Below are 24803 nucleotides of genomic sequence, written 5' to 3' on the forward strand. Positions count from 1 at the left end.
TGTTATGCTTTGTACCGAATCTCTCAGGAGTTGGAACCCAAAAGGCATCGGGTAAGTCACAGGACTGCACAGCCAGAGCTGGGGAGGGAATCCTGCCGCCAACCACAGAGCCCTGGGAAGACATGAAACACTGCTGGGGACCGTTAGGGCCCTCCTCACACCTTTGTAATATTCTGTTCTTGGTGGCACTTGCCCTCTACTGGGCCTCCTTCACTTTCTTACCAGAGTGTCTGTCCCCACAGGCTGTGCCAGGTGGTGCCCTCCCAACTCAGAATGTGAGAGTAACAGAAGCTGTAAGTGCAAGCCAGGCTTCAACTCCTCCTCGCCCGACGGTTTGATCACTAACCCTGCACAGAGCTGTGAAGGTACAAAGGCTGGGGGATGGGCACAGGAAGAGATGACAAGGTGCGGTCTGGGGCCAGGGGGGTTTATCCTTCATCAAAGACAGAGAAAGAAAGCAAGGTGGGAGGCAAGAGGTGAAAAGAGGGGCTTCCTGAGAGGTGTTCCAGGAGTCTGTGCCTGAACTTGGCTTTAGGAACTGGAAAGAGAAGGCTGACTTTCCATTCCATCCCCACACTGGTATTGCTCAAACCCTGGGTTCCATCCAGACGATGGAGAGGAGCAGAACAGACCAATGAGCTTCAGGAGTAGCTTGCTGGACCTAGAGCTCAGCCTTATGAGTACTAACACATCAGCAGGTCCCAGGTAGTCAGGTAGGGGTGGGAGTCTCATCCTTGGGAGAGCTTTCAACTCCAACTTTGTCGTAGACATCAACGAGTGTATACAAACCGATAATCTCTGTGGACCGTATGCCATGTGTATGAACTCAGAGGGGAGCTACTACTGCGTCTGCAACCTGGGATACAAGCTCCTTTCTGGGGCGGAATCTTTTACTAATAAGAGTGAGAACACGTGTCAAGGTAAGAGTCCCCCTGTGCCTCACCTCATCAATGTCAGCTTCAAGGTCACCAGCATGTGTCCTGTAGCAGCCACAGGCTTAGAACTGCAGGGAGGAGAGGAGATTCAGGACACCCTCCCAAGGCCTCATCCTGTACCCATGCGTGTGTGACTCAGAAAGCCCTGGTTAGTCGGCACATGTCTGTGAGCCAACACTTTGGGGTTTTGAGAGTAGAACGTGAGCCAAGTAATGCATGGGTAGCAAGTTCCAGGACAGCCAGAGCTGTGGAGAAAGACTCAAAAAACCAAAAATAGCCTGGTGGAGACAGCACACACCTTTCATCACAGGGCCTGGGGCTAGAGGCAGGAGGATGGCTGTGAGTTTGAGGCCAGCTTGCTCTATAGTGTGAGTTCCAGGACAGCCAGGGCTACACAGAGAAACCCAGTCTTGAAAAACAAAATCAATCAATCCAACAAACAAAGACTTCTCCACACTCCTCTCCCAGGCTCTTCTGTCTGTCTCTAACAAAGAGGTTTGTTCTGTATTTATTAAACAGCACAGAAGCACACAGCATGGTAAAGGAACTAGGGGTCCTCTACAGAAGTCTAACGGATTTTTACAGGGGAAAAAATAACTTACTCAGAACAGCAAACGACGGCAGACAGACATCGCCCTATATCCACATGCTATTTCTAGCATCTGTGGGGGAGATTTGTTGTATAACATTGTTCTCAACCTATTGTTGTTTTCAGGAAATGATTACCACAACACACACCCGCACACACAGAGTCACACATACATCGGGTCGGGAGCATGGAAAAATACACAACTTAATGCATTTAGCTTAGGTTGTAAAAGTTGATTAAATGGGAAATCTAAGGCACAGTAAGGTTGGTCACATTGTCCTCTTTTTTTTTTTTTGGTTCTTTTTTTCGGAGCTGGGGACCGAACCCAGGGCCTTGCGCTTCCTAGGTAAGCGCTCTACCACTGAGCTAAATCCCCAGCCCCCACATTGTCCTCTTAAAGGCTGGTTAAACTTTAACAGGCCGAGCACACAGTAGGGCAGTATTTTAACAGGCTGGGCACACAATAGGGCAATAGGTTAAGTACGTAGTCTTAAGTGATCTCAAGGCAGATAATTAACTTGATGGCAAGATCTAAGAAAAAGTTTGTTCTCTTTCAATGCAAAAGACATTTCAAAGCCAGGCATGAGGCACACTCCTTTAAACTCAACACAGTAGAGGCTGGCAGATCTCTGTGGGTTCGAAGCCAACCTGGTCTATATAGTGAGTTTCAGGACCTGACCGAGCTTCATAGTGAGACTCTGTCCCAAAGAGAGATAGAGAGAAAGGTTGATTTTCAGAAAAATGTTATCACTACATGAGGTGACACAGGAGTCTCCACGGACCCCAAGGAAGGTGGCAGAAAGCATCTGGCTTAGAGCAGAACGCATTCAATGCCTAAGGCGCTCCATCCTGCATCGCTTGGAAGACATGGCCATCTGGATCATACTCAAAAGATGTCAGGATTCCTTGGGCCATAGCCTCTTCTTCATCTCTACTACCTTGTTATGGAAGTTCAGAACTCCTTGTGTCCATCTGCATCTCATTTGCATAAGCCACCATCCTTCTGTCATCTCATCTCATTTGCATAAGCCACCATCCCTCTGCCCATCTGCATCTCATTTGCATAAGCCAAAGGAATGGCTTTCAGAATGCTCTGCATCTACCACAAGCACGTCCCACTGCAGTCTCTGTCCTCTTCCCAGCATCCGTGGACACTGGGATGATACCTGTGCCCTCCAGCATCCACACAGTTCCTACTGCCAGAAAGCTCCCGGAGCAGCCAACTACAGTGCACCCACGGACACAGCTGGGAGACTCAGGGGAAAGGACCCCCAAGGGTAGGCCACATTCTCTGCCATTACTTCTACTGGAAGACAATACTTGGTACCCCGACTCCCTTTTTGATCGGCTGTGTCCATTGCTCTGCCCAATCAGCGTTCTAACTATTCCCGGCAATTCTGGTTCCCTGAATTCAGCATTGAATGGTATGGCCAGATTGGGCAGGGTGCCATCAACCTCCATCCCCCAACACATACCCAAGAGAGTTGAAGGCTAGCGCAATGCAAGGTGTCATGGAGGATTGTTGCTTCACAACCTACCCTTACCTGACAATGTCAGCCACCCACGACTGCCAGGCCAGACAATTCAGCACATCCCCAGGTCTGTGGCCATGACAGGAAAAGAGAGGACAGAAGTATCCCTCACTCCCGCCCCCGTCAGTACATCTCCACCTCCGGGCACTGTGGTCTTGAAGGGCTAGCCTCGGTGGAAGAGATATTCTTTCCCTCTATAACTTCAGGAAGTGGTGGCTGTCTGCCCAGCAGCTCGCCAGCCCTCAGCCAGCTCCCACTGTGTGGCACCACGGTCTGTCTAGTCTTATCCCTCTTGCCCTGCCTCTCCTCTTGAGTTTCTTTCTAGAGGGAGTATGGCTTGTGGGGGGACACTCAGTCCTTCTCCATTGACAGAACAGAGGTCTGGGGACCTAGTGTGACTGAGGCTAGCATAGTCTTGAAGGTTCCTGGAAGTCTATGTAGGACTCTGCAAGGAAACAGTACCCTGTAAGAGTGGAGACAGAGACTCCCATGGGGAATACAGAGTCCCCCCCATCCCTGCACTGGCTCCTAGGGTCATATGTGGTCTTCACTCCAGATCTTCAGACTGGGACACTCATAGCAGCCCCACTCCTATTGCTGGCAGTCAAGGAACTCTTGACTGCTTCCCTGTATCCAGACAATAGAGTCCGAGCTACCATGGACCCTATTTGATGCCTTTATATGAATTAGAAAGAGGTCTTTTCACAAGGAGGAGATTGAAATGTTCCAGATGCTTCTGTGTCACGAAACGTGTTCAACCTTGAGCCTGAGGTTTTAACTTGAAGCACATGATCACCTCTGCTGCTTCTCGTGAGCAGAAGAAGGTCTGAACCCTAGACTCTGTAGGAGCCCAGCATTTGCACCAACCCAGGGCAGCTCACTCACAGGCGTGTACCCTGAAGGGATACACAGGTGGAAGTCCACCCAGAAGAAGCCTAAAACTGGACAGGAGCTGCGAGGAGACAAGGTCTGTTAGCCTGAAGAGGGAGGTCTGCAGGGTGGCAGGAGCTCCAAGAATTATGAAGACTTCCCTGAGGACTCAGCTCCCAGCAACATGTCACTCCAGGGTAGGAGGCCCAAGGAACTCCATGGAGCTCCCAGACCTCAGCTCTTCCTCATCTCTGAGAGCAGCATTACGTCCTGTGTTGACCATGGACTTACTTGGTCAAGAAGTCCAGTGCTGTACCTCAGTCTCCGTCCTAGCTTTACGGCCTCTAAATTGTGACCCCTGATTTTGGCTGAGCCTGTCTTGCAGAAACCACCATGAGGTGCTCTGCAGGTAAAATGGAAGTTCTCCAGGTGGTAACTAAATTTGCAGCGGTGAGAAGATGGGAAAGTGTTACGGTGCATGGAGGAGTGAGGGGGGCAGGGATGACCCTTTGGTTTTGTTCCCAGATGTGAATGAATGCACCTCTGGGCAAAACCAGTGCCACCAGTCCACGCACTGCATCAACAAGATGGGCGGCTATTCCTGCATCTGTCGCCGAGGCTGGAAACCTGCTCCTGGATCCCCCAATGGCCCAGTCAACACAGTGTGTGAAGGTCCGAGTGCAACCTTTCTAAGGACTCCCAATCACCATAACTAATCTCACGTTCAAGATTTGTTTATTTTAGCCAAGAGTGCTGACAAGCGCCTTTAATCCCACCACTTGGAGGGCAGCGGAGGCAGGCAGATAGATCTCTGTGGGTTTCATTTCATATGTATGCACCGTGTGGCACACATGCCCAAGGAAGCCAGAGGAGGCTGTCAGATCCTCTAGGACTGAATCCACAGGTTACCAGTGATTGTGAGCCATTCGATGGGTGTGCTGGGAACTGAACCGACAGGTTCAGCCATCCCTTCAGTTCCTCTGTTTTATCAAAAGAGTGAAAGAAGGCTCTGTTAGGCCAGGGCTTAATCTCCTGAGGCTAAATTTGAAACGCTGTGGGGTCCAGGAAAGGAGCTAGAATACCAAGGGGAAACCCCAGGGGACCCCAGATGCCTTCAATTACTGAAAGTCCATAGTTCGTATTTTCTCATGCACATCTCCACGAGTTCGGCCTGTGCACATTCCCTCCCCGATGTGTGCTACTGAGTGAGGCCACCAGGGGTCAGTACCTCAGCTAGAGACTGGAGCAGCACTACTGGGAACGACAGAAAAGGCTGTAACCCCTTCCTTGTGTCCCCAGATGTGGATGAGTGCAGTTCTGGCCAACATCAATGCCACAGTTCCGCCATCTGCAAAAATATCCCTGGCTCCTACAAGTGCCGCTGCCCTCCAGGTTGGATAGCAATTCCTCGTGATAAGCCAAATAACACCGTATGCCAAGGTACCTTACCCAGCCACCCAGACTCCATGCCCTGCAAGTGCACTCTGAGGTTACTGAACTATAGTCCTGTCTCCACAGAACCACATTTCCCTACCTGGACGCTGCTGCCCACAGCCCACAGCCAGGTGAGTTGAGACCAGGAGATTGGATCTTTCACACAGCCTGTCCATCCCCATCAGCCGTGCTGTTGCCCACCCATGACCCACCATTTCCCTTCCCAGGCTCTGTTGAGTTTCTCTGTTGAAGTCCAGAATCTGCTCAGAGACTTCAATCCAGCCACGGTCAACTACACCATCCAGGTAAGGGGGACTCTGGGGATTCCGGTGCATCGGGGAGCAAGCCACAGGATTCAAGGGCAGACTGACAGCATTCCATCCGTTCGAGCAGTACTTTTGGTTTGGGACACATGGGTCTGACATGTGCAGCTGTGCGTGTGACTATTACACTAGGGTTATAATGGCAATGACTGGGTCAGTTAAGACTGGAGTTAAGCAGAGCATGGTGGCCCATACTGCTTGGAGCCTAAAGAAGGACTCAAGGTCAGCATTGAGACCCTGAAAACAAACAAACAAACAAACAAACAAACAACAGGGCTGGGATGACACAGTTGGTAGAATGCTTGCCCAACATGCAAAACACCCTAGGATTGCCCCCCAGCAGTGAGTAAACAAGCTATGGTTGATATAACTTGCCTGTAACTACAGCAGGTAGAGACAGGAAGATCAGAAGCCCAAGCCAATTTCAAAATTTTAGGGCTGGGGGTACGGCTCAATGGTGGAGCACCAGCCTAGAATCCCCAGTTAGGGGCTGGGGGAGTGGCTCAGCAGAACCTCGGCATTCACTGTGCCTTCTGTGACACACAGGTGCACAGGGCCATAAATTTCATCTCCTTGTTTTCTGGCTACTGTGTAAGTCTTAATGTATCCCACCAGCTGGTTCCCCAGGGAACCCACGTGGCTTTCCAGCTGGTGGGAAGAGTGATCAGGGTCCTTCATTTACTTCCTGTTGTTCCATACCTCAACATCTCTGTCACTCATCATCCCAGAAACTCATCGAGGCTGTGGACAAACTGCTGGAAATGCCCATGGATATAGGGACTCAAACCCAACAAGTTGCCACCCAGTTGCTCTCGAACCTGGAGCAAAGCCTTCGGACCTTGGCCCAGTTCTTACCCAAAGGCCCTTTCACCTACAAGTCCCCTTCAAACACTGGTAAGCCTTCTTCCTGCCCCACCTCCAGGCACCATCCTTGGTTTCCCCAATCATGTCCCTGTCTTTTCAGAACTGGCCCTGATGGTCAAGGAGCAAGACAACAAAGATGTTACCACAGTGCACCACAGCCAAGCTTGGATGCAGCTGGACTGGGCTGTGACAGCTGGAGCCAAAAGCTCAGAAAATGGTAGGGGCCAGGGAGGGCACCTGCCAGGGAAACCAGGGTGAGGTCTGGAGTGTAGGACAGGTAGACACCAGCCCATTGGGAGGACAGGAATCAAGCCTGCATGTCTGCCCCCAGGCTACTCAGTGGCGGGCATCCTGTCCAGTCCAAACATACAAAAGCTGCTGGCCAACACCTCCTTGAACCTGGAGCAGAAGAGGGACACCTTGGAAGACCTCTATGGAAGCCCGGTTCAGAGCGTCACACTTACGTTCCTCTCGAACATCAACGCCATCTTTCTGACCAACACAGACACTGAGAAGCTCGCCTCAGATGTCACGTTCAAGTTCAACCTAACTTCTGTGAGTCCTCGAACGGGGGGGGGGGGAGGGAAAGGGAGAGGATGCTCTGTGGCTCACCCCCTAGCCAAAGTCAGTGTCTCTGTGAGTTTGAGGCCAGTATGGTCTACAGAGAATTTCAGGATAGAGCTCTATAGAGACCCTATCCCAAAAAATAGCAAAAAACAAAACTAAAATAGATAAATAAATAAATAAAATGGGAGCTGGGTCTTGTGGCGTAGGCAACCGCTGGAAGGCAGGAGACGCAGTGTTAAAATCTCGCCTGAACTAGAGTGAAGGGAAGGCAACCTGGGCAACTTGGCCAGACCCTATCATCAGAATCAGTGCTGTAGTTGATTGGCATCCAGAAAGTCCCTGGGTTCAGCCCTTAGCAGTGCTGAATTCAATGAACGAATGGATGAATGAACGAACGAACGGACGAATGAATGAATGAATGAATGGATGGATGAACGAACGGACGAACAAACGAACGAACGAACGAACGAACGAACGAATGAATGAATGAATGAATGAATGAATGGATGAACGAACAGATAAGTTACTGGCATGCAAGGCCAGTAGATGATTCAATGATAGAATGCTTACCTGTTAGGGTAAGGTTACAGGGTTTGGTCCTCAGTATCATAAAACGTTTAAAAACATCTGGAGAGATGGCTCACAGTTAAGAGCGCTGACTGCTCTTCCAGAGGTCCTGAGTTCAAATCCCAGCAACAACATGGTGGCTCACAACCATCTGTAATGGGATCCAATGCCCTCCTCTGGTTGTTCTGAAGACAACTAGAGTGTATTCACATAAATAAAACAAGTAAATCTTTTTTAAAAATGTATTCCTGGTCTGACAAGATGACTCAGTGGACAAAGGTGTTTTTCACCAAACCTCAGTTTAATTCCCAGCCTGAGTTGGAACTTACAAGGTAGACGAAAACCAGTTCTCATGAATTTCCCTTTGCCCTCCTTATTCATTAGTCCAAGGGCAGCCCCCACCAATGTAGGTTTTTAAAATGACGTGTTCTGGTGTTTACCTGCATTTATGTCTGTGCACTACATGTATGCCTAGTTCCGTGGGGGCCAGAAGACATCCTATTCCCTGGAACTGGAATTAGACAGTCGTGGGTAGGGTGAGCCACCATGTGGCTGCTGGGAATTGAACCTGGGTCCTTTGGACCAGCCAGTGCTCTCAACCGCTGAGACATTTCTCCAGCTCTTGGACCTCCGTCTACGTCTGTATATGAGACAATGTCTCACTGTGTGTTTCTGGCTGACCTGGAACTCAGAGATCCGCGTATGTCTGCTGTAAGTGCTTGGATTAAAAGTATATGCCACATCTAGCTATATTCATGTTAATTTTCAGTTAGAAATTAATCTAGGCTGGTGATATAGCTCTGGTGATATTGGTGCAATATTTGTCTAACATGCATGAAGGCCTGGATTCAACGTCTAAAATATCTAACTGTAGTCCCAACTCAGGAAGTAGGAGGAGAAAAAAGTTGGCCTCGGGGTTGGAGATTTAGCTCAGTGGTAGAGCACTTGCCTAGCAAGCACAAGGCCCTGGGTTCGATCCCCAGCTCCAAAAAAAAAGAAAAGAAAAGAAAAGAAAAAGTTGGCTTCATCCTCAGCCACAGAGAGTTTGAGGGCAACCTGGAGTACTATATACATCTAGTCCGAGGACATCTAACAAACCTTGTTTTTGTTTTTAAATTACAATCTGTAGGTAACCATTCCCACTGGCTCTTTTAATTTCCTTGGCATTTATACTGCTTGTGATTTGTTTCAACTCAAGGCAGGGACTGCTGTCCTGTTCTTCCATTGCTGGCTCCCCACGCTCTCTGAGCACAAAGTAGATGATATATTTATGTAGCTAAAAACAAGATTCTCTGTTCACCCCAGACCCTGACCCTGAGTGTGCTGGAGTGCGCTGGACACCCTAACCACCTGTCTGTCCCGTAGGTGAAGTCACTTAAGGCACGTGAAGAACTGATGTGTGCCTACTGGAAAAGCCATGACAATGGGAGTGGGTCCTGGGCCACTGACGGCTGCTCAATGAATGACACTGGCTTCTGCCACTGCAACCACCTGACCAGCTTTGCTGTCCTAATGGCTCAGTACCACGTGCAGGTAAGAGTAAGCGCTGGACCCACAGGTAGCCACTCAAGGGTTTTTGTTTTTTTTTTTTTTTTTTTTTTTTGTTCTTTTTTTTCAGAGCTGGGGACCGAACCCAGGGCCTTGCGCTTCCTAGGTAAGCGCTCTACCACTGAGCTAAATCCCCAGCCCCTTCAAGGGGGTTTTTTAAGCAGTCCCCTTTGGATGGCCCCACGCCCTGCTTCTTACTTCCTCCCCTGGGATCCTCTTATGACCCAGCAGATGATGGATTCAGGCCTCCTAGAAACACCAGTCCGGGCAGATAAGTTGGGTCAGTGAGTAAGGCAGGCAGCCTAATAATCTGAGCCCCGTCTCCAGAAAACACAGTGGGAACAGATACTGCCCCCCCCCAAACCCCACAAATATGTAAGTGTAACTTTTTTTTTTTCCGGAGCTGGGGACCGAACCCAGGGCCTTGCACTCGCTAGGCAAGCGCTCTACCGCTGAGCTAAATCCCCAACCCCATGTAAGTGTAACTTTAAAAAAATGTGTAGAATGTCCCAGGCAGTGTAGCTTTCTGAACATGGCCATAACCTGGGCCACACGGTCAGCTTGAATTAGTCAGTTGGCCCTGTGGTCCAAGGCAGGATGTAGGATCTTTGACTTTTCACATAGGAGAGGCCCATCTGGGGTTCTGAGTGTAGGGAAAAAGGAGCACCCCGCTTGGAGGGGTGTGAGGGACATCACCCGTCCTGGTTGCCTGCCCCTAGGACCCAAGGCTGGAACTGATCACCAAGGTGGGGTTGCTGCTGTCCCTGGTCTGCCTGCTGCTCTGTATCCTGACCTTCCTGCTGGTGAAGCCCATCCAGAGTTCTCGAACCATGGTGCACCTGCACCTGTGCATCTGCCTTTTCCTGGGCTCAGTCATCTTCCTGGTTGGTGTTGAGAATGAAGGGGGCGAGGTAGGTTCCTGTCCTGACCTCACCAGAGCATGGGGTCAAGTCCTAGGGGTAAGGTAGCCTGGTGTCAGGCCTGGGGCTCAGTGTGGAACCGGAACCTGATGGAGCCCAGCTGCTGGGATATGAGGCGGTGGAGCCCAGTGGTCCTGCCTGGCTCTGCCTCTCCCTAACTTTCGGTACCCACAGGTGGGTCTGCGCTGCCGCCTGGTGGCTATGCTGCTGCATTTCTGCTTCCTGGCCGCCTTCTGCTGGATGGCCCTGGAGGGTGTGGAGCTCTACTTCCTGGTGGTGCGTGTGTTCCAGGGCCAAGGCCTGAGCACGTGGCACCGCTGTCTGGTTGGCTATGGGGTGCCCCTCCTCATCGTGGCCATCTCGGCAGCTGCCAGAATGGACGGCTATGGGCATGCGACCTAGTGAGTATACTGATGTAAGGCCCAGGCTGGGCTGGGGCTGACGCTGAGCTAGGGCACTGAGACACTCTCTACTCTGGCAGCTGCTGGTTGGACTTCAGGAAGCAGGGCTTTCTCTGGAGCTTTTCGGGCCCTGTGGCCTTCATCATTTTCGTAAGTATTCTCTGGGTACTGGAGGCCTGAGCAGGAAGATTGCTAACTACTTGCAGCCCTATAACCTGAAAGCCATGTTCCCCACCAGTGCAATGCTGCCATTTTTGTGATCACTGTCTGGAAGCTCACCAAGAAGTTTTCTGAAATCAACCCAAACATGAAGAAATTAAGGAAGGCGAGGTGAGAAGGGTAGGGAGGGGGCTTTGAGCAGAGCCAAAGGCTAGGGCTGAGCAGGTCGTTTGGTGGGCTGGGGACCAGGATGTTAGCTGCAACTGTCCACCCCTACAGAGTGCTGACCATCACAGCCATTGCCCAGCTCCTCGTGCTGGGCTGCACCTGGGGCTTCGGCCTGTTCCTCTTCAACCCTCATAGCACATGGCTGTCCTACATCTTTACCCTGCTCAACTGCCTGCAGGGCCTTTTCCTCTATGTGACGCTCTGCCTGCTCAACAAAAAGGTAGGCTGACCAGAGCTGGCTCCAGGAAGAGCCCGGGGTGGGAGGAGGCAGGGCCAGGCCCGAGTCCCAAGCCCAGCTCCCCATAACCTGGTGCCTTGGGCTCACAGGTGAGGGAAGAGTACTGGAAATGGGCCTGCATGGTCACCGGGAACAAGTACACAGAGTTCACCTCTTCCACAACAGGCACTGGCACCAGTCAAACACGGGTAAGGGGCTGGCCTGCAGTAGGACTGGGAGGGTGTGCCTGGCTGAGCTCAACCTCAAGGGCCTCCTTCCTCTGCAGACCCTCAGGCCCTCAGAATCGGGGATGTGAAGGCAAGTTCCATGTAGGACAGCAGCACATATTCAAGGCCGCCATTTTGCCTTCTGTTCCCGCCACCCTCCCGCCTTTGGCCCCACTTCAGATAAAGGAAGGGATGTAAACCCAGCAGTGAGCCCTGCAAGAGGGCAAGGGGCCACAGCTCCTGCTTCTGGTTGCCTCTCTGCCTCACCGTGACAGCTATTGCCTACCAGAGAAACAAAGCCAGACAGCCCAGACCTGCAGCCCACTGCCTGGTACATGGGGCAGGCAGTCCTGCGACAAAAGCGAAGATCCCTTGAAACCTGGGCTCTTGGCCAGGGTGCTGGGTTCAGTTTCTTTAAGCTAAGACTGACAAGGCCATGTTGGCCACTGAGGACCTGCCTGCTACTGAGGCTCACGGTACAGAGGCCTGGCTGCCCCACATCCAGGGCAGAGGGTCTCCCAGTTAAAAGACTAGGTTTTGTAAATTTTTTTAACATGTAAACCTTTCAATGTTGATACACAAAATTAAATCTCCTGATAAAAAAGATGGCATGCTTGCTGGTGGAGAGGTTGGCCGACTTGAGATGTTGTCTCACTCCATGAGATATTGGCGAAAAGAAAGATGGGGCTGGAGCCAGGTATTCACAATAAAAGTTTATTCTTAACATAGCTAAAGCTTTGGAACAATAAAAAGAGAGGCCGCCGATTGCCACCTAGGAGGAGGATCTGAAGCAGCAGGAGAGAAAGCCATGTGCCTGGCTACACACATGGTTACCGGCTCTGCTCAACTGTAAAGACAAGAAAGTCGCAGTTAGGACAGCTAGAGGTTTGCTCCTGAAACCCAGCAACTCTTCCCAGAGTGGCCCCAGGCACTCACTGTATGTGGAGATATCTATTTCTTCTGGAAGCTCAGCCACATTCACTTCAAACCGGTCCTGAACGTCATTAAGGATTTTGGCATCATTCTCATCTGACACAAAAGTGACTGCCAGACCCTTGGTACCAAAGCGACCAGCACGAGCCACCTGCAGAGATGGTGTCAGAAGACAGGTACTCCTTAGGATCTGAGGAGGAGTGAGGGAGACCCTGAGCCCACACATGCTGGGAGGAAGCACTCACTCGGTGCAGGTAGGTATCCGAGTCCTCTGGCATGTCATAGTTGAAGACGATGTTGACTCTCTCAATGTCCATGCCTCTGCCAAACAGATTAGTAGCCACTAGGATGCGACGCTGGAAGTCCTTGAACTGCTGGTATCGGGACAGGCTAGAGTGGGAGACAAGCAGAGGTATTAAACCTGAGTCCTAGGTGTGAGTACCCGTGACCCCGAGTGGACATCAAGCACTCACCGCTCCTCCTGGGCCATGCCTCTGTGAATAGCGATAGCCGGAAAATTCTGTTCCACTAGGAGCTGGGCCAGGGCCATGCAGCGCTGCACAGACTTGACAAAGATCACCACCTGAAGAAGAATGGTAATGTTGTTTAGGCCAATGGATAATCACCCCCACAGGCCCGAATCGTGGGTGTAGTCAAGAAGCATCACCTGGTTAAACTCTAGCACGTCAAGGAGGTCGAAGAGTTTACGATTCTTCTCACTGTCCTTGAGTTTGACGTAATACTGCTGCAGCCCATGCAGTGTGAGCTTGGTCTCGTCGTCCACAAACACCTCCATAGGCTGTGTGGGAAGGGAAGCAGGAAGGGGCGAGTAGGGCTCACTTCTGGACGTCTCATGTGCCCGGCACCGTCCGGGGAGCAGCTCCTCTGTATTGATGATTCCCAGAGGGCCTGTTGCACCCAACCTCAGTAAACAATTCTCTCCCAAAAGCCGGATGTAAGCTCTGCCTCTGGCTCAGGTGTGGACCACTCAGCTCCCAGTTTGACAAACCAGGGGAAGGAAGGAGGCCAGCGAAGCCTCCTAGCATCCTCCAGGCCATGAGAGCAGTGTGCTTGTCGCAGAGTGGCCCAGCCCTCAGGGAAGGCCAAAGCTGCTGCGCTGAGGTGTTGGCCACGGTGGGCAGGCAGGCAGCCAGCTGGGGCGTCACCCTACTCACATCCTGCATGAACTTCCTGCAGACTGGCCGGATCTCCTTGCTCAGGGTGGCGCTGAACATCATACATTGCTTCTCATGGGGTGTCAGACGAAAGATCTCCTGTACATCCCGGCGCATGTCTGGAGGGGACGCCAACAAATAGCAAGCCTGAATGTCTTGTTTGACTGAGCAGACCCACACCAGAGAGGAACCAGCCCTTCCCAACCTGGGCCAGACAACATTGGCACCATAGCCGCGGTGGAGTGGGCCCAAGGGTGTCCCCACTGCCTGAGGGGCTGGGCTCGGATGGGCGGGAGCGCAGGCATGGGAGGAGCTGCGGTCCACTTACTCGCTGCCAGCATGGAGCGGCCCTGCCAGTGCGCCTTGAGCCACGCTTCAGGAAAGGGAGCCTGAGGCAGAGACAGCCACTGGCGTGAGAGCTGCAGCTTCTTCCCAGGACACATGCCCATCTCTCCCAGCCCCTAGTGGGTGGCAGAGGCCACTCTACTCCTCTAGATTCCCTGGATGTGCCTACATGTCCTAAAGGGATGGCAGCTCATGGGGCCTATGGTCCCAACCAACTTGGGTTCAGAAGCAGCACATACTCTGTTCCCTTAGGGTTCTCCTAGGAGCCTTGAGTTCTGGCCACCCATGTGACCCACTATGAGAGCCACTGCCTGCCCCATCAGGCCCCCTAGAAAATGGCTGTGACTCTGTGAGTGGGAAAGCAGCTGGTCAGGCCAGTAGGATGCTCACCCAGCTGTTCCAGCATCTTGTCACATTCATCTAGCACAAAGTGCTTCACATTCCTCAGGTTGAGGCTCCTGCTCCGCACGAGGGCCAGGATCCGGCCTGGTGTCCCCACCACAACATGGGGACAGTTCTTCTTTAACACATCTTCATCTTTCTTAATGGAGAGGCCTCCAAAGAACACAGATACCTATGGGGATAGAAAGAAAGCTGTTTCTACCCATCCTGAGGGAACCTGACACTCCAGCCCTACTCCCTCAGAACCCAGGGGAGACTGAAGAGCAGGTGCAAGGCTGAGGTATGTGGGACCAGCACAAGCCTGTGGGGGCTGGGCATAACTCATCAGGCTTATAAGGAACGTAAGTTACCACAAACCTCAAGATTGATGAATGCTGCTTGAGGCCAGTATGGCTCCAGAAGGCCACATGGTACCCAACACAGAACCTGAGGAGGCTTACCTTGACACTGGGCATGTACTTCGAGAAGCGCTCATACTCCTTGCTGATCTGGAAGGCCAGCTCCCTTGTGTGGCACATGACCAGTACTGATACCTGCAAAGTGGGCAACAAACACAGGTCTTCTTTCCCAGAATCCACATCACCCTACCAAACCTACAGCAACCTATTACAATAGTTCCTTTCCCACAAGTCATTTGAAGCCCAAACATCTCCACTTCTCTTACCCTAACCTATTCTCCTCATGGCTACTGAGGCCTGTCTCCCCCAGTAGGCCAGGAACAGAAAATGGCAGCACTGACCCTAGATAAAAGGGTTACCTCAGGCTGCCATGTCTTCTTGACCACCCACAGCATAGCCCTTCCCTAAATCCTCATGCTCTTGTCAGACCCTGAAAAAACAAGCAGACACCCACCCAAGAACACAAACCAAAGCCTCACTCAGGCCACCCAAGAACTCTACCATAGAGCCACACTCCAGCCCACCACAACATGACTTATGACCGCCCACCCCCACCCCGGGTTCCCTATCCTGGAGTCCAGCATGAGACCCTACCATTTATCTATAATGGTGGTATTAGAACACCTGCAAGACCAGCCAACAACAACTGCAGCAGGCATAATTTCACTTCCCAGGCTAACTTCAAAAGCCCACAAAGAGAAAATGGAAACCGTTTCATGAGACCCAAGGCTACACTGTCACATGGTAACTCTAACCCAGAAAAGAGCCCACATTTACCTGGCCATTGATGGGTTCAATCTGCTGCAGGGTGGCCAGCACAAACACAGCTGTCTTGCCCATCCCAGACTTGGCTTGGCACAGGACATCCATACCCAGAATGGCCTGGGGAATACATTCATGCTGGACTAAGGAAGAAAAAAGTATATGAGTTAAGAAACTGGCTGCTGCCTCTCTGCACACTCCTCAGCCAGAGAAGGTCAGAAGAGCCAGGCCCCAACCATTTGCTTGCACAGAGGCTGCTGATATAACTGACTCATGGGGAGGGCATACCCCCTATTTAAGGCACAGGAGAAGCACAGGATGGACAGGATTAACTCTGGGAAGAGGGCATAAAGGGGTGGCACCAGGGTAGCATACCCTCTGAAGGATGTTCAAAGCCACAGTCAACTATAGCTCTCAGGAGCTCCGGCTTCAGCAGAAAGTCCCGGAAGCCAGAACTGTGGATGGAGACATAAGATCCTTTGACATCTTTCTTCGGGGGAGCTGGAGTGCTCTCCTGGGGTACCTGGGGCTCTTCATCTTCATCATAATCCAAAAGCTCATTTTCCACATCCTGTTCTGCCATGTCACTGAGAACAGAAGAGATGGGGAAAGCAGAAATGCATCTGAGAAGCACGCAGAAAAACACACTTGGTAGAGAAGGCAGAAATGCATCTGAGAAGCACGCAGAAAAACACACTTGGTAGAGAAGGCAGGTAAGGTAAGGGGTTTGCAGGGTCAAGCCCTGGAAACAGGCAGCTCAATGGTGTACAGGACTTCCCACTTAAGCCTACTGTCCTTTGTCACCATTCTCTCAGCAGCAAAGCCCCATTCTGCCTCCCACCTCAAGCATCCTAAGGTCTACAGTGAAATACCAATTTCATATTACAAATGGGGATGTGGCTCAGTGATAGAGCATTTATCTACCAGGTTCTATCCCAACTCAAATAAGTGATCATATGATACCAGATTCTTCACTATAGTCTTCATGGCCCGGATCCTGCTCACTTCCCCACACTTCATCTGATCAGAACCTCCACTGGAAGGATGCCCTGTTCTCAAGTCTGCACACACAAGAACTTTTTAGATAGCCCCAATAGTCCTGGCTGGTCCAGAAATGGCAGTTACAGGTTGACATTACTTCTCCTGGCTAATGTGTCCTCCCTGGCACTGATAAGGTTTCTCAGACCACCCTCCCAAGGAGCTCCTGGAACCCACAGAATGGACCCGAAGTTGTATCTGCCTCGCTGCTGAGAAAGGAGTGGTGGTCAAGAAGCAAGCAGCAATTTCTTTACCATGCCCAGTCAGCCTCCCCTGCTATTTGTGGTCTACACAGGGGAATCATTAAGAGCTTTTAAGGAGAGGATTCCCACTGGGCCAGGCCAACAAGAAAGCCAGCCAGTTGAGATGCTAAGTGGAATTTGCAGGAGTCAGCCCTCGCTTTATTAATCTCTTACACACCAAGTACAAGGCATACACCAGCCAGGCTTGCCCCTTCCTTGTCTCCCCTAGCCTACAGAAATAGTTCCATCTCCTTGAGGCCAAAATGCTAACACAGTAGGACCCACTCCTTATACATCCCTCCACAACTTTACCCAATGATACTCAACCATTTCTATGTTCAGTTTCCCCAACTGTCTACAGTCATATGCCTTTTCCACTGCAGAACTGTGAGCAGCTGCTTGCCCATGGCCTTACAAGCTAAATTCAAGCGGCCTATATACAGCAAAGCTTTTTGTTTTCACCCCAAGGGGCTACATTCCCCCATCTCAGAAACAATGATTCCATTCTCGGGCAGACTTGACTGACCAACAAATCTTACCCAGTAAATTGCACTTACCAAATCCAGTCAGGCCTACCTAGCCACTTCTCACAGAGAAGTGACCACGCTGGCCCCAAGTTGAAGTGACCTTTTGTTTTTTTCTTTAAAATCAGAACAGCTTTACTAAAACAGTCATAAGCTATACAACTCACCAGTCAAAGTACACAATTCAGGAGTCACAAACACGCTCGCACAATCAACTCTAACATAGTTCACCACCTTTAAAAAAAGAAAACCTTCTGGATAGCCTGAAGAGATGGCTGATTAAGAGCACATTTTCATTCAGAGCACCGAGGTTCAATTATTCCCAGCATCCACATGATGGTTCACAACTGTCCATAACTCCAGTTCCAATGAGACCCAAAGTCCTCTTCTGACCTTCTGACCATGAAGCATGCCCTTTGAATATAAATGCATTCAGACAAAACACATAAGCAAAATAAATAAATCTAAAAAAAAAAAAAAAAAAAAAAAAGGCCCCTGGCCTGGGGTGTGGCTCAGCCACAAATGCCTAGCATGTGAAAAACCCTGAACTCCACACCCAAACCCACAAAGCCTGCAGCCATTGCCTAACTCCCAGAAACAATCTGTTTCTGGTCTCTGCAGACTAGCCTTTTCTGAGCATTTTCTATAAATAGGTTCAGACAGCATTACCTGGCCTTTTCCTTTCTGATTCCTTCAATCTACCATTCTCAACACTCACCCACAATGCAATGGAAATAAATGCTGCATTCCCTTTATAGCCAAACAATATGAGATCATGTGAATTGAACCCTGGTGCTCTGAAAGATCATGTGCTCTTAATCGGTCTCTCTCTAGCCCACCAGAAGGTTTTCTTTCTTTCTCTTTTTTTCGGAGCTGGGGACCAAAAGGTTTTCTTTTTTTTTTTTCTTGGCTCTTTTTTTCGGAGCTGGGGACCGAACCCAGGGCCTTGCGCTTCCTAGGTAAGCGCTCTACCACTGAGCTAAATCCCCAGCCCCAAGGTTTTCTTTTTTAAAGGGCTTATGTTTCAGTTGATTGTACTGATGCCACAGGATGTAAAAATGCATATACTATCACATGATGTCATTTGGATTAACACTGTTTTGTCTGTATTACACCAACAGCCTACTCCATGTCCACTGACCCTATGCACTACACAACTCTCACAGCAGACAGAGGGGGCATACTCCAGCTAAATCATATCTGGCTTGTCACTGTGTTGTGAGTCCCCCAAATCCACATAGCGAAGAAAACTGACAAATTGTCCTCTGATCAACATGCACACACCCCTACACAGACACAAAGTAAAAAAATGCTTTAACTAGGTATTAAAGCTCTACACCCCAGCAAAGGTTTAAAGCAGAGACAGCTAGGACAGCTAGGAGAGGACAGGAGAGCTGGACAGGCCCAGGGCCTGTGTAGCTAAATTGCTAAGTCGTGGAGAACTGCTAAGTAGGCTTGGAATTGAGTGATTCATTAAGAATTTGCTCAAGTGGAGATAAGAACGGCAGCAGGGAGAAACCAGTCCTCTGAAAGGTGATCAGCTGTGGGGGGAGCTGAAGTAGAGAGGAGATGCCGAAGAGCTCAAAGCCATTCCTGAGGAGAAAAGAATCACACTTGAATGGCCTAGATGTACTACCTATTTTTATTTGAAATTGGGTCTCCTGCAGCCCCTCAAACTTGCTATGTAGCTGAGGCTAGTCTTGAATTCCAGATCCTGTCTCTAGTTCCCAAATGCTAGAATATATTAAAAAAATTTTTTTAAATGCCTGAGACAGGGACAGGCAGAACTCTGAGTTCCAGGCCAGCCAGGGCTACATAGTGAGAGATCTTGTCTCAATAACAACAACAAAAACCTTAGAAGTTAAGTTCTAAGACTGGCCAGGCAAGGGGGTGCTTTAAAAGTGCTTAATGATGGGGTTGGGGATTTAGCTCAGCGGTAGAACGCTTGCCTAGCGAGCGCAAGGCCCTGGGTTCGGTCCCCAGCTCCGAAAAAAAGAAAAAAGAAAAAAAAAAAAGAGTGCTTAATGCTCTTTCAGAAGACCTGAGTTAGGTTTCTCAGTTCACAACAACCCTCTAACTCCAGGGACAGTACTTCCGGTATCCAAGAGCACCTGCACACCACAGGTGTTCATTCACATAAATATGCCTAAATAAAAAACGACAAGGACAGCCTCGATTTCAGGAGAACTTATCTTAGGGCCTCTCAGATGTGTACTCTGTTTTTAGGCAGTATTGTTTAAAAAACACTTCTTATTGTGCTGGTTAAAAGATAAATGTGAAGCCCGGCATAGTGGCACCCGCCTTTAATACCAGCGTTCCGGGAACCGAGGCTTGTGGATCTCGGTAAGTTCGAGCCCGACCTGGTCTTCAGAGAAAGTTCAAGAACGGCCAGAATTATGTAAAGAGATCCTGTCTCAAGAAACGAGATACACAAAAGGTTCCGAGGTGCACCTCGGAATGTATGCCTCCAAATACGTCAGGCCTTCGTTCAATCAGGAAAATGAAATAACTGAACCCAGGCTGTCACAGACCTAAAGTTTCAAACAGGCCCAGGAAGACGAGATGCAACTGGCTGAACCGGCCTCACACCGGGAAAACGACACCCGGTGAATGGCCTAAGGGCCGCCACACCGGCTTTCCGCTTCGGAGTCTGGAGGTGAATCTCCTGGGAGAGCGGCGGAGCAAGACGGGAAGCAGGTGAGTGCAGACTCGGGGCATCTGCCCAGAAAGCCTGGGTCCTCTCCCCGCGACCGAAAACGCAGCCTGGAGCCGCCCCGTGCCTCAAACCCACCACAGTACACATGCGGGCCTCCGAGAGCCGCCATGACACCGATCCCGGAAGCCAACGCACTAACGGCCGGCCCGCCCCTGGCGCATGCTTACTGGAACCCAACGGCCGCCGTCTCCAGTGGGGTGCCTAACCGTCCCGCCGCCGCGCGCGCCCACTTTTCCCACTGCACCGCGCTCCGCGGCGTCCCTTTCGGCGAACCCACAGCCCCGCACCGCAGCCCGGGCCTCGGGACCCGCCACTTACCTGTTGCCCGGTTCGCCTCCGCGAGCTGCGAAGAGAGCCACCCGTACACGCCGCGCCCCTGGACGCGAGCTACAACGCTTCCTTCCTTGAGCCCAACTCTGGTCTTGCTCACTGGACAGCTGGTTTATCACTCAACAGAGGAGGAAATGATGGTTGGATTATAAGGACGCTGTCGGCCGGCTATTGGTGAAAAGGGTGAAAGAGGGCGTACCTAGAGCTTCGTGTTCATTGGGCAGTCGTAGAGTGGGCGTGTCCGAGGGGGGAGTGGACCAATCAGCGATCCCGCTCAGTCACGTGCGATGAATTGAGGGCCTGAGTGGACGCTGCCACATTTAGTACTGGCAACCGCACCTTAGTCGCTCTTGTATGTGCCCCACCCTTTTAAAGTGTCCCTTTCCTGCTGGTGTAGAACCCCTGACTCTTTTGTTTGGTTGTACCTTTTCGAGATAGAGTTTCTCTGAGTACCTCTGCTGTCCGGGAATTCCTCCATCTGTGACCAGGCTGGCCTCAAACTCAGAGATCTGCCTGCCTCTTCCTCCGTGTGATTAAAGGTGTGAGCGCTGTGATTAAAGGTGTGCTGTGCCTGTGTGCTATGTGCTACTGCACCTACGGAAGCCCTGGCTCCCACATTTCAATCCACTGACTCACCTGCAGAAGCTCAGAAAGGGCTTTGAGGATGGAGAGATTGAAACTAAAAGAGTAATTTGGTTTGTTCACATAAACAAAAGCTGCTACTTTGGTAAAAGTCTTAATCTTACGTTTCTTTTTACTTATTGGGGGAAGTATGCCAGCCTCACAGTTGAAATACTCCAGAATCAATACTTTGATTTTTGAGACGGTTTCTCTGGGTAGCCCTGGCTGTCCTGGAACTTGCTCTGTGAACCAGGCTGGACTTGACCTCAGAGATCACCTGCCTCTGTCTGCCGTCTGTGTGTTGTGATTTAAAGGCAGACTTGTGGCATCACGGCCTAGCCCAATTTTTTAAACGTTTTTGTTTGTTTTTAGTCGTTTTTTTTTAAATATTTATTTATTATATATGAGTACACTGTAGCTGTCTTCAGACACACCAGAAGAGGGCATCGAATCTCATTACAGATGGTTGTGAGCCACCATGTGATTGCTGGGATTTGAACTCAGGACCTTTGGAAGAGCAGTCGGTGCTCTTAACCACTGAGCCATCTCTCCAGCCCCGTTTTTTTTTTTTTTTAACCCCTACGTTGTAACACCACCAAAACAAACACAAGCCCAGGTCACAAACTGAGCTCAGAGCTCCAGAAAGTCTGCTATGAGGAGTGCAGAAGAGAAGCACCCAGATATCTGGTGATACAAAAAGACTGTGTCTAAGGAAAACAGTTAATCCCCATTCTGCCCCTATGAAACCCTCCTCTCCTTTCCCATCCTTAGCTACAAACACCCCAGCCTGAAACACAATCTACCTACATTGTCTTGATCACCGTACCGAGAGGCCACCTGCCAGATAAAACTTACTCTAGCTGTTAATGCTAACTAGTCAACCTTCCTTCCTTCCTTCCTTCCTTCCTTCCTTCCTTCCTTCCTTCCTTCCCTCCTTCCTTCCTTCCTTTTTCTTTTTTTATATGGAACGATTCACGAATTTGCGTGTCGTCCTTGCACAGGGACCATGCTAATCTTCTCTGTATTGTTCCAATTTTAGTATATGTGCTGCCGAAGCGAGCACTCTTTTTTTTTTTCTACAAACATAATTCTTACAACTAGTAGCTGGGAGCACAGGAGAGCACTACCCGGCCTGGCTCGACAGTTGGTTTGTTTTGTTGGTTTGTTTTTTCCTAACAGGGTTTCTCTGTGTGGTCCTGTCACCCTGTAACTTACTCTGTAGACCAGACTGGCCTCAAACTCATGGAGATCTGCCTGCCGCTGCCTCTTGAGTGCTGGGATTAAAGCCATGCAACACCACCTCACTTGCCTGTAATTAACAAAAAGGTTAACAAGAGCTAGGGTGTAACTCAGTGGCAAGGCACTCACATAGGATGCACAAGACCTATGTTCCAATCTCAGTTTCTTTTTTATTCTTATGCATATGAGTATACTGTAGCTGTCTTCAGACACCAGAAGAGGGCATCAGATCTCATTACAGATGGTTGTGAGCCACCATGTAGTTGCTGGGACTTGAACTCAGGACCTCTGGAAGAGCAGCCAGTGCTCTTAACCACTGAGCCATTTCTCCAGCCCCGTTATGTTCCAATCTAAGATTGAAAAAAAGTGTTGGGTTTTTGGTTTTGTTTTGTTTGTTCTTGTTTTGTTTTGACTTTTGAATTCTAGCACTTCGTAGGCAGAGGGAGGCTGGTCTTTGAATATAATTCCAGCTTGGTCTGTAGAGTGAGTTCTAAAACAGCCAGGGTTACATAGTGAGACTCTGTCTCAAAAAACAAAATAAAACAAAAAAAAAATAGTCAAGGTAGCCACACCTTTAATCCCAGTTCTCCAGAAGCAGAAAACCCTATGCATCCAACCAGCCTAGTCTACAAAGTATAGTCAGAGACAGGCAGAATGCTTTGAGTCTGAGGCTAGCCTGGTCTATACAGTAAAGTCCAGGATAGCCAGGGCTACAAAGAGAGACTGTGTCTCAAAACACACACACACACACACACACACACACACACACACACACACACACACACACAAAAGAACCAACAAACTAACTGCCCAAATGGGTCTGGATTCCAACCCTACAGAGCTGAAATCACTCTTAGTTATGACCATGGCAACTCATAAAAGAAAGCATTTCGTTGGGGGCTTGCTACCATTTCCAGAGGCTTAATCTGTTATCATCATGTGGGGAGAATGGCGGTACACACACAGGAACGTCTTACTTTTCACACTTCTTTGCTGCAATGGAGGCCAGCGAGCCCTGAAGAGCACACTCAGGTCCTTCAGGCTTGGCAGCAGCAGCGTCTCACTGGCCCTTTATTTTCATTTTTTGTTTGTTTATTGAGACAGGATCTCACCAAGTAGCTCTGGCTGGCTTGGAAATCATTATGTAAATCTGGCTCACCTTGAACTCAGAGATCCGCCTGCCCCTGCCTTCCAAGTGCTGGAGTTAAAGGTGAGTGCCACTGTACTCAGCATACTTTGTTCTATATCACTCAGCTGCCCAGGCTACCCTGAAGTCACCATCTTCCTGCCTCAGCCCTTCAAGTTCTGGGATGGCAAGTGTGCCTTGCCCGGGTAGCTTGGTCTGGTGCTTTGTAATTAGCAGGGTTTTGGTGTTTCTTATTTGGTGTACTGAGATGGACTCAGGGCTGTATGTGTGCCAGACAAGCCCTCTACCACTGACTACAACCCCAGTCATTGTTTTGGTATGATTTGTTTGGGGGGTTTGTTCTTTAGATTTAAAAAAAATATTCTGTCTCTGAGCCTTTTGCCTGCATGTATGCATGTGCGGTAGCCCCAGAGGTCAGAAGATGGCACCGGATCCCCTGGAACTGGGGTTACAGACAATTGTGAGCTGCCATGTGGGTGCAAAACACAACAAAGCCTCTAACCATTGAGCCAACTCTCCAGTCCTGGTTTTGCTTCCCTCCACCCCATCCCACCCCCGCCCCAGGACAGGGTTTCTCTGTGTAGCCCTAGCTGTCCTGGAACTCAGAAATTGGCTTGACTGGCTCTACCTACCCAGTGACAAATGGTGTTGAGCTACCCCCACCGGCTATGGTTTTGATTTTTTGAGATAAGGTTTCATATACCCCAGTCTAGTCTGAAACCTTTAATTCTCTGAAAAACTACATAGATGTAGGGTTATGGGTCCCATGTCCACTCTGACACACTGCTCGACCACTCAAGGAGGCAGGACATGGGAGGTGACTGAGCTTACCTCTCGCTGTCACTGGGAAGGTGTTGGGCCTTAGGGAAGTCCCGGGGCACTGCTCCAGGGGTGGGGAAGCACAGTCTGAGGCCAATAACCATAAAAATAAAAATAAAAAAGCAATAAAATAGCTTAAAGAATACCCCAACCTGCACGGATGCCCCCAAACAGGAAATGGAACAATGACACTGTGTTATTCTCAAGGACGTGTGCATGAGAGCTGTCAGTGCCTAACTCAGGGCTGTGATAGCAGCACTTGGCAAGCTGAGGCAAGAGAAGTTTAAATTCCAGATTAACCTGGGCTATCCAGTGAGCTCCTATCTCCAAAAGTGCATTTGGTTTGATTGAATTAATAATTAACTCAGAGTCGGCAATAATGCATCTGTGTCGCATTAAGGAAAGAAATGAAAGCCCTTCCTCTTGGTGTCATTAAATCAAGAGCAAGCCCTGATTTAGATTCTCTCCCCCACTCGCCTTGTCCTCTGTCATCCCCATCTGTTGACTGTAGCCTTCTTCCTACATGAAGGCTGTCCTGTGAGTCTGCCCCTGTGTGTGTCATAACAAACAGCTTCCCTCTCTGGTCGAGCAGCCCAGAGAGCATCACATGGGGAAGGAGGGACACCTCCCAGAAATGTTAACAGTTTTACAAGGGATTAAGTCAGTAAATCCAACTAGCATAGGTTAGTGAAAAGCTTTACAAGTATCACTGTTTATCAGGTAATGTCCGT

General features: G+C 50.0%; 2 protein-coding genes and 2 non-coding genes across 11 annotated transcripts in view; 2 read left to right on the forward strand and 2 right to left on the reverse strand.

Annotated features, from left to right (window-relative positions):
* Nucleotides 1-20800, forward strand: part of Adgre5 (adhesion G protein-coupled receptor E5) — a 29497-nt gene extending 8697 nt beyond the window's left edge. For 2 of the 7 annotated variants that reach the window (XM_063278115.1, XM_063278114.1), the window contains 18 exons: nt 1-51; nt 243-365; nt 768-920; nt 2667-2801; nt 4452-4598; nt 5226-5366; nt 5445-5491; nt 5588-5665; nt 6412-6577; nt 6648-6764; nt 6879-7102; nt 9047-9214; nt 9949-10140; nt 10324-10550; nt 10631-10700; nt 10789-10880; nt 10989-11157; nt 11265-20800. In XM_063278115.1, coding sequence (XP_063134185.1) covers nt 1-51; nt 243-365; nt 768-920; nt 2667-2801; nt 4452-4598; nt 5226-5366; nt 5445-5491; nt 5588-5665; nt 6412-6577; nt 6648-6764; nt 6879-7102; nt 9047-9214; nt 9949-10140; nt 10324-10550; nt 10631-10700; nt 10789-10880; nt 10989-11157; nt 11265-11579 — 2615 coding nt within the window. In that variant the 3' untranslated portion in view covers nt 11580-20800. Of the gene's footprint in view, nt 52-242; nt 366-767; nt 921-2648; nt 2802-4451; nt 4599-5225; nt 5367-5444; nt 5492-5587; nt 5666-6411; nt 6578-6647; nt 6765-6878; nt 7103-9046; nt 9215-9948; nt 10141-10323; nt 10551-10630; nt 10701-10788; nt 10881-10988; nt 11158-11264 lie in introns of all 7 variants that reach the window. The other 5 variants (XM_063278116.1, XM_006255279.4, XM_006255278.4 and 2 more) reach the window with 4 other exon arrangements.
* Nucleotides 8599-8671, forward strand: Trnaa-agc20 (transfer RNA alanine (anticodon AGC) 20). Its single transcript has one exon. It is a non-coding gene; the product is annotated as a tRNA-Ala (tRNA).
* On the reverse strand, nt 12082-20030 carry Ddx39a (DExD-box helicase 39A). 2 transcript variants are annotated; one of them, NM_053563.2, is made up of 11 exons: nt 19732-20030; nt 15772-15983; nt 15412-15539; nt 14677-14769; nt 14225-14408; nt 13490-13608; nt 12982-13113; nt 12788-12897; nt 12560-12704; nt 12318-12465; nt 12082-12228 (listed from the first exon to the last, which is right to left on the reverse strand). In NM_053563.2, exons 2-11 carry the CDS (start codon nt 15977-15979, stop codon nt 12212-12214), a joined length of 1284 nt encoding a protein of 427 aa, NP_446015.2. In that variant the 5' UTR covers nt 15980-15983; nt 19732-20030; the 3' UTR covers nt 12082-12211. The 2 variants fall into 2 exon arrangements, with proteins under 2 accessions (NP_446015.2, XP_038953975.1); XM_039098047.2 differs by lacking the exons at nt 14677-14769; nt 15412-15539; nt 15772-15983; nt 19732-20030 and adding an exon at nt 13818-13878 and having other exon boundaries at nt 14225-14361.
* A 1023-nt stretch (nt 20801-21823) lies between the features above and the next one.
* LOC120098747 (U6 spliceosomal RNA) lies at nt 21824-21930 on the reverse strand. The gene has a single exon (XR_005497155.1). It is a non-coding gene; the product is annotated as a U6 spliceosomal RNA (small nuclear RNA).
* Between the last annotated feature and the right edge of the window lie 2873 nt (nt 21931-24803).

This window comes from Rattus norvegicus, chromosome 19 (assembly GCF_036323735.1).
Source record: "Rattus norvegicus strain BN/NHsdMcwi chromosome 19, GRCr8, whole genome shotgun sequence".
Classification (NCBI taxonomy): domain Eukaryota; kingdom Metazoa; phylum Chordata; class Mammalia; order Rodentia; family Muridae; genus Rattus; species Rattus norvegicus.

What these genes read in the sequence shown, in the direction of transcription:
- Ddx39a (NM_053563.2), bottom strand. Translation starts at nt 15,979, where the DNA reads ATGGCAGAACAGGATGTGGAAAATGAGCTTTTGGATTATGATGAAGAT. An exon ending in CAAGATGCTGGAACAGCTGG is followed by an intron (nt 13,609 to 14,224) that starts GTGAGCATCCTA and finishes CGTCCCCTCCAG; the next exon opens with ACATGCGCCGGGATGTACAG. An exon ending in GCAGGAAGTTCATGCAGGAT is followed by an intron (nt 13,114 to 13,489) that starts GTGAGTAGGGTG and finishes CTTCCCACACAG; the next exon opens with CCTATGGAGGTGTTTGTGGA.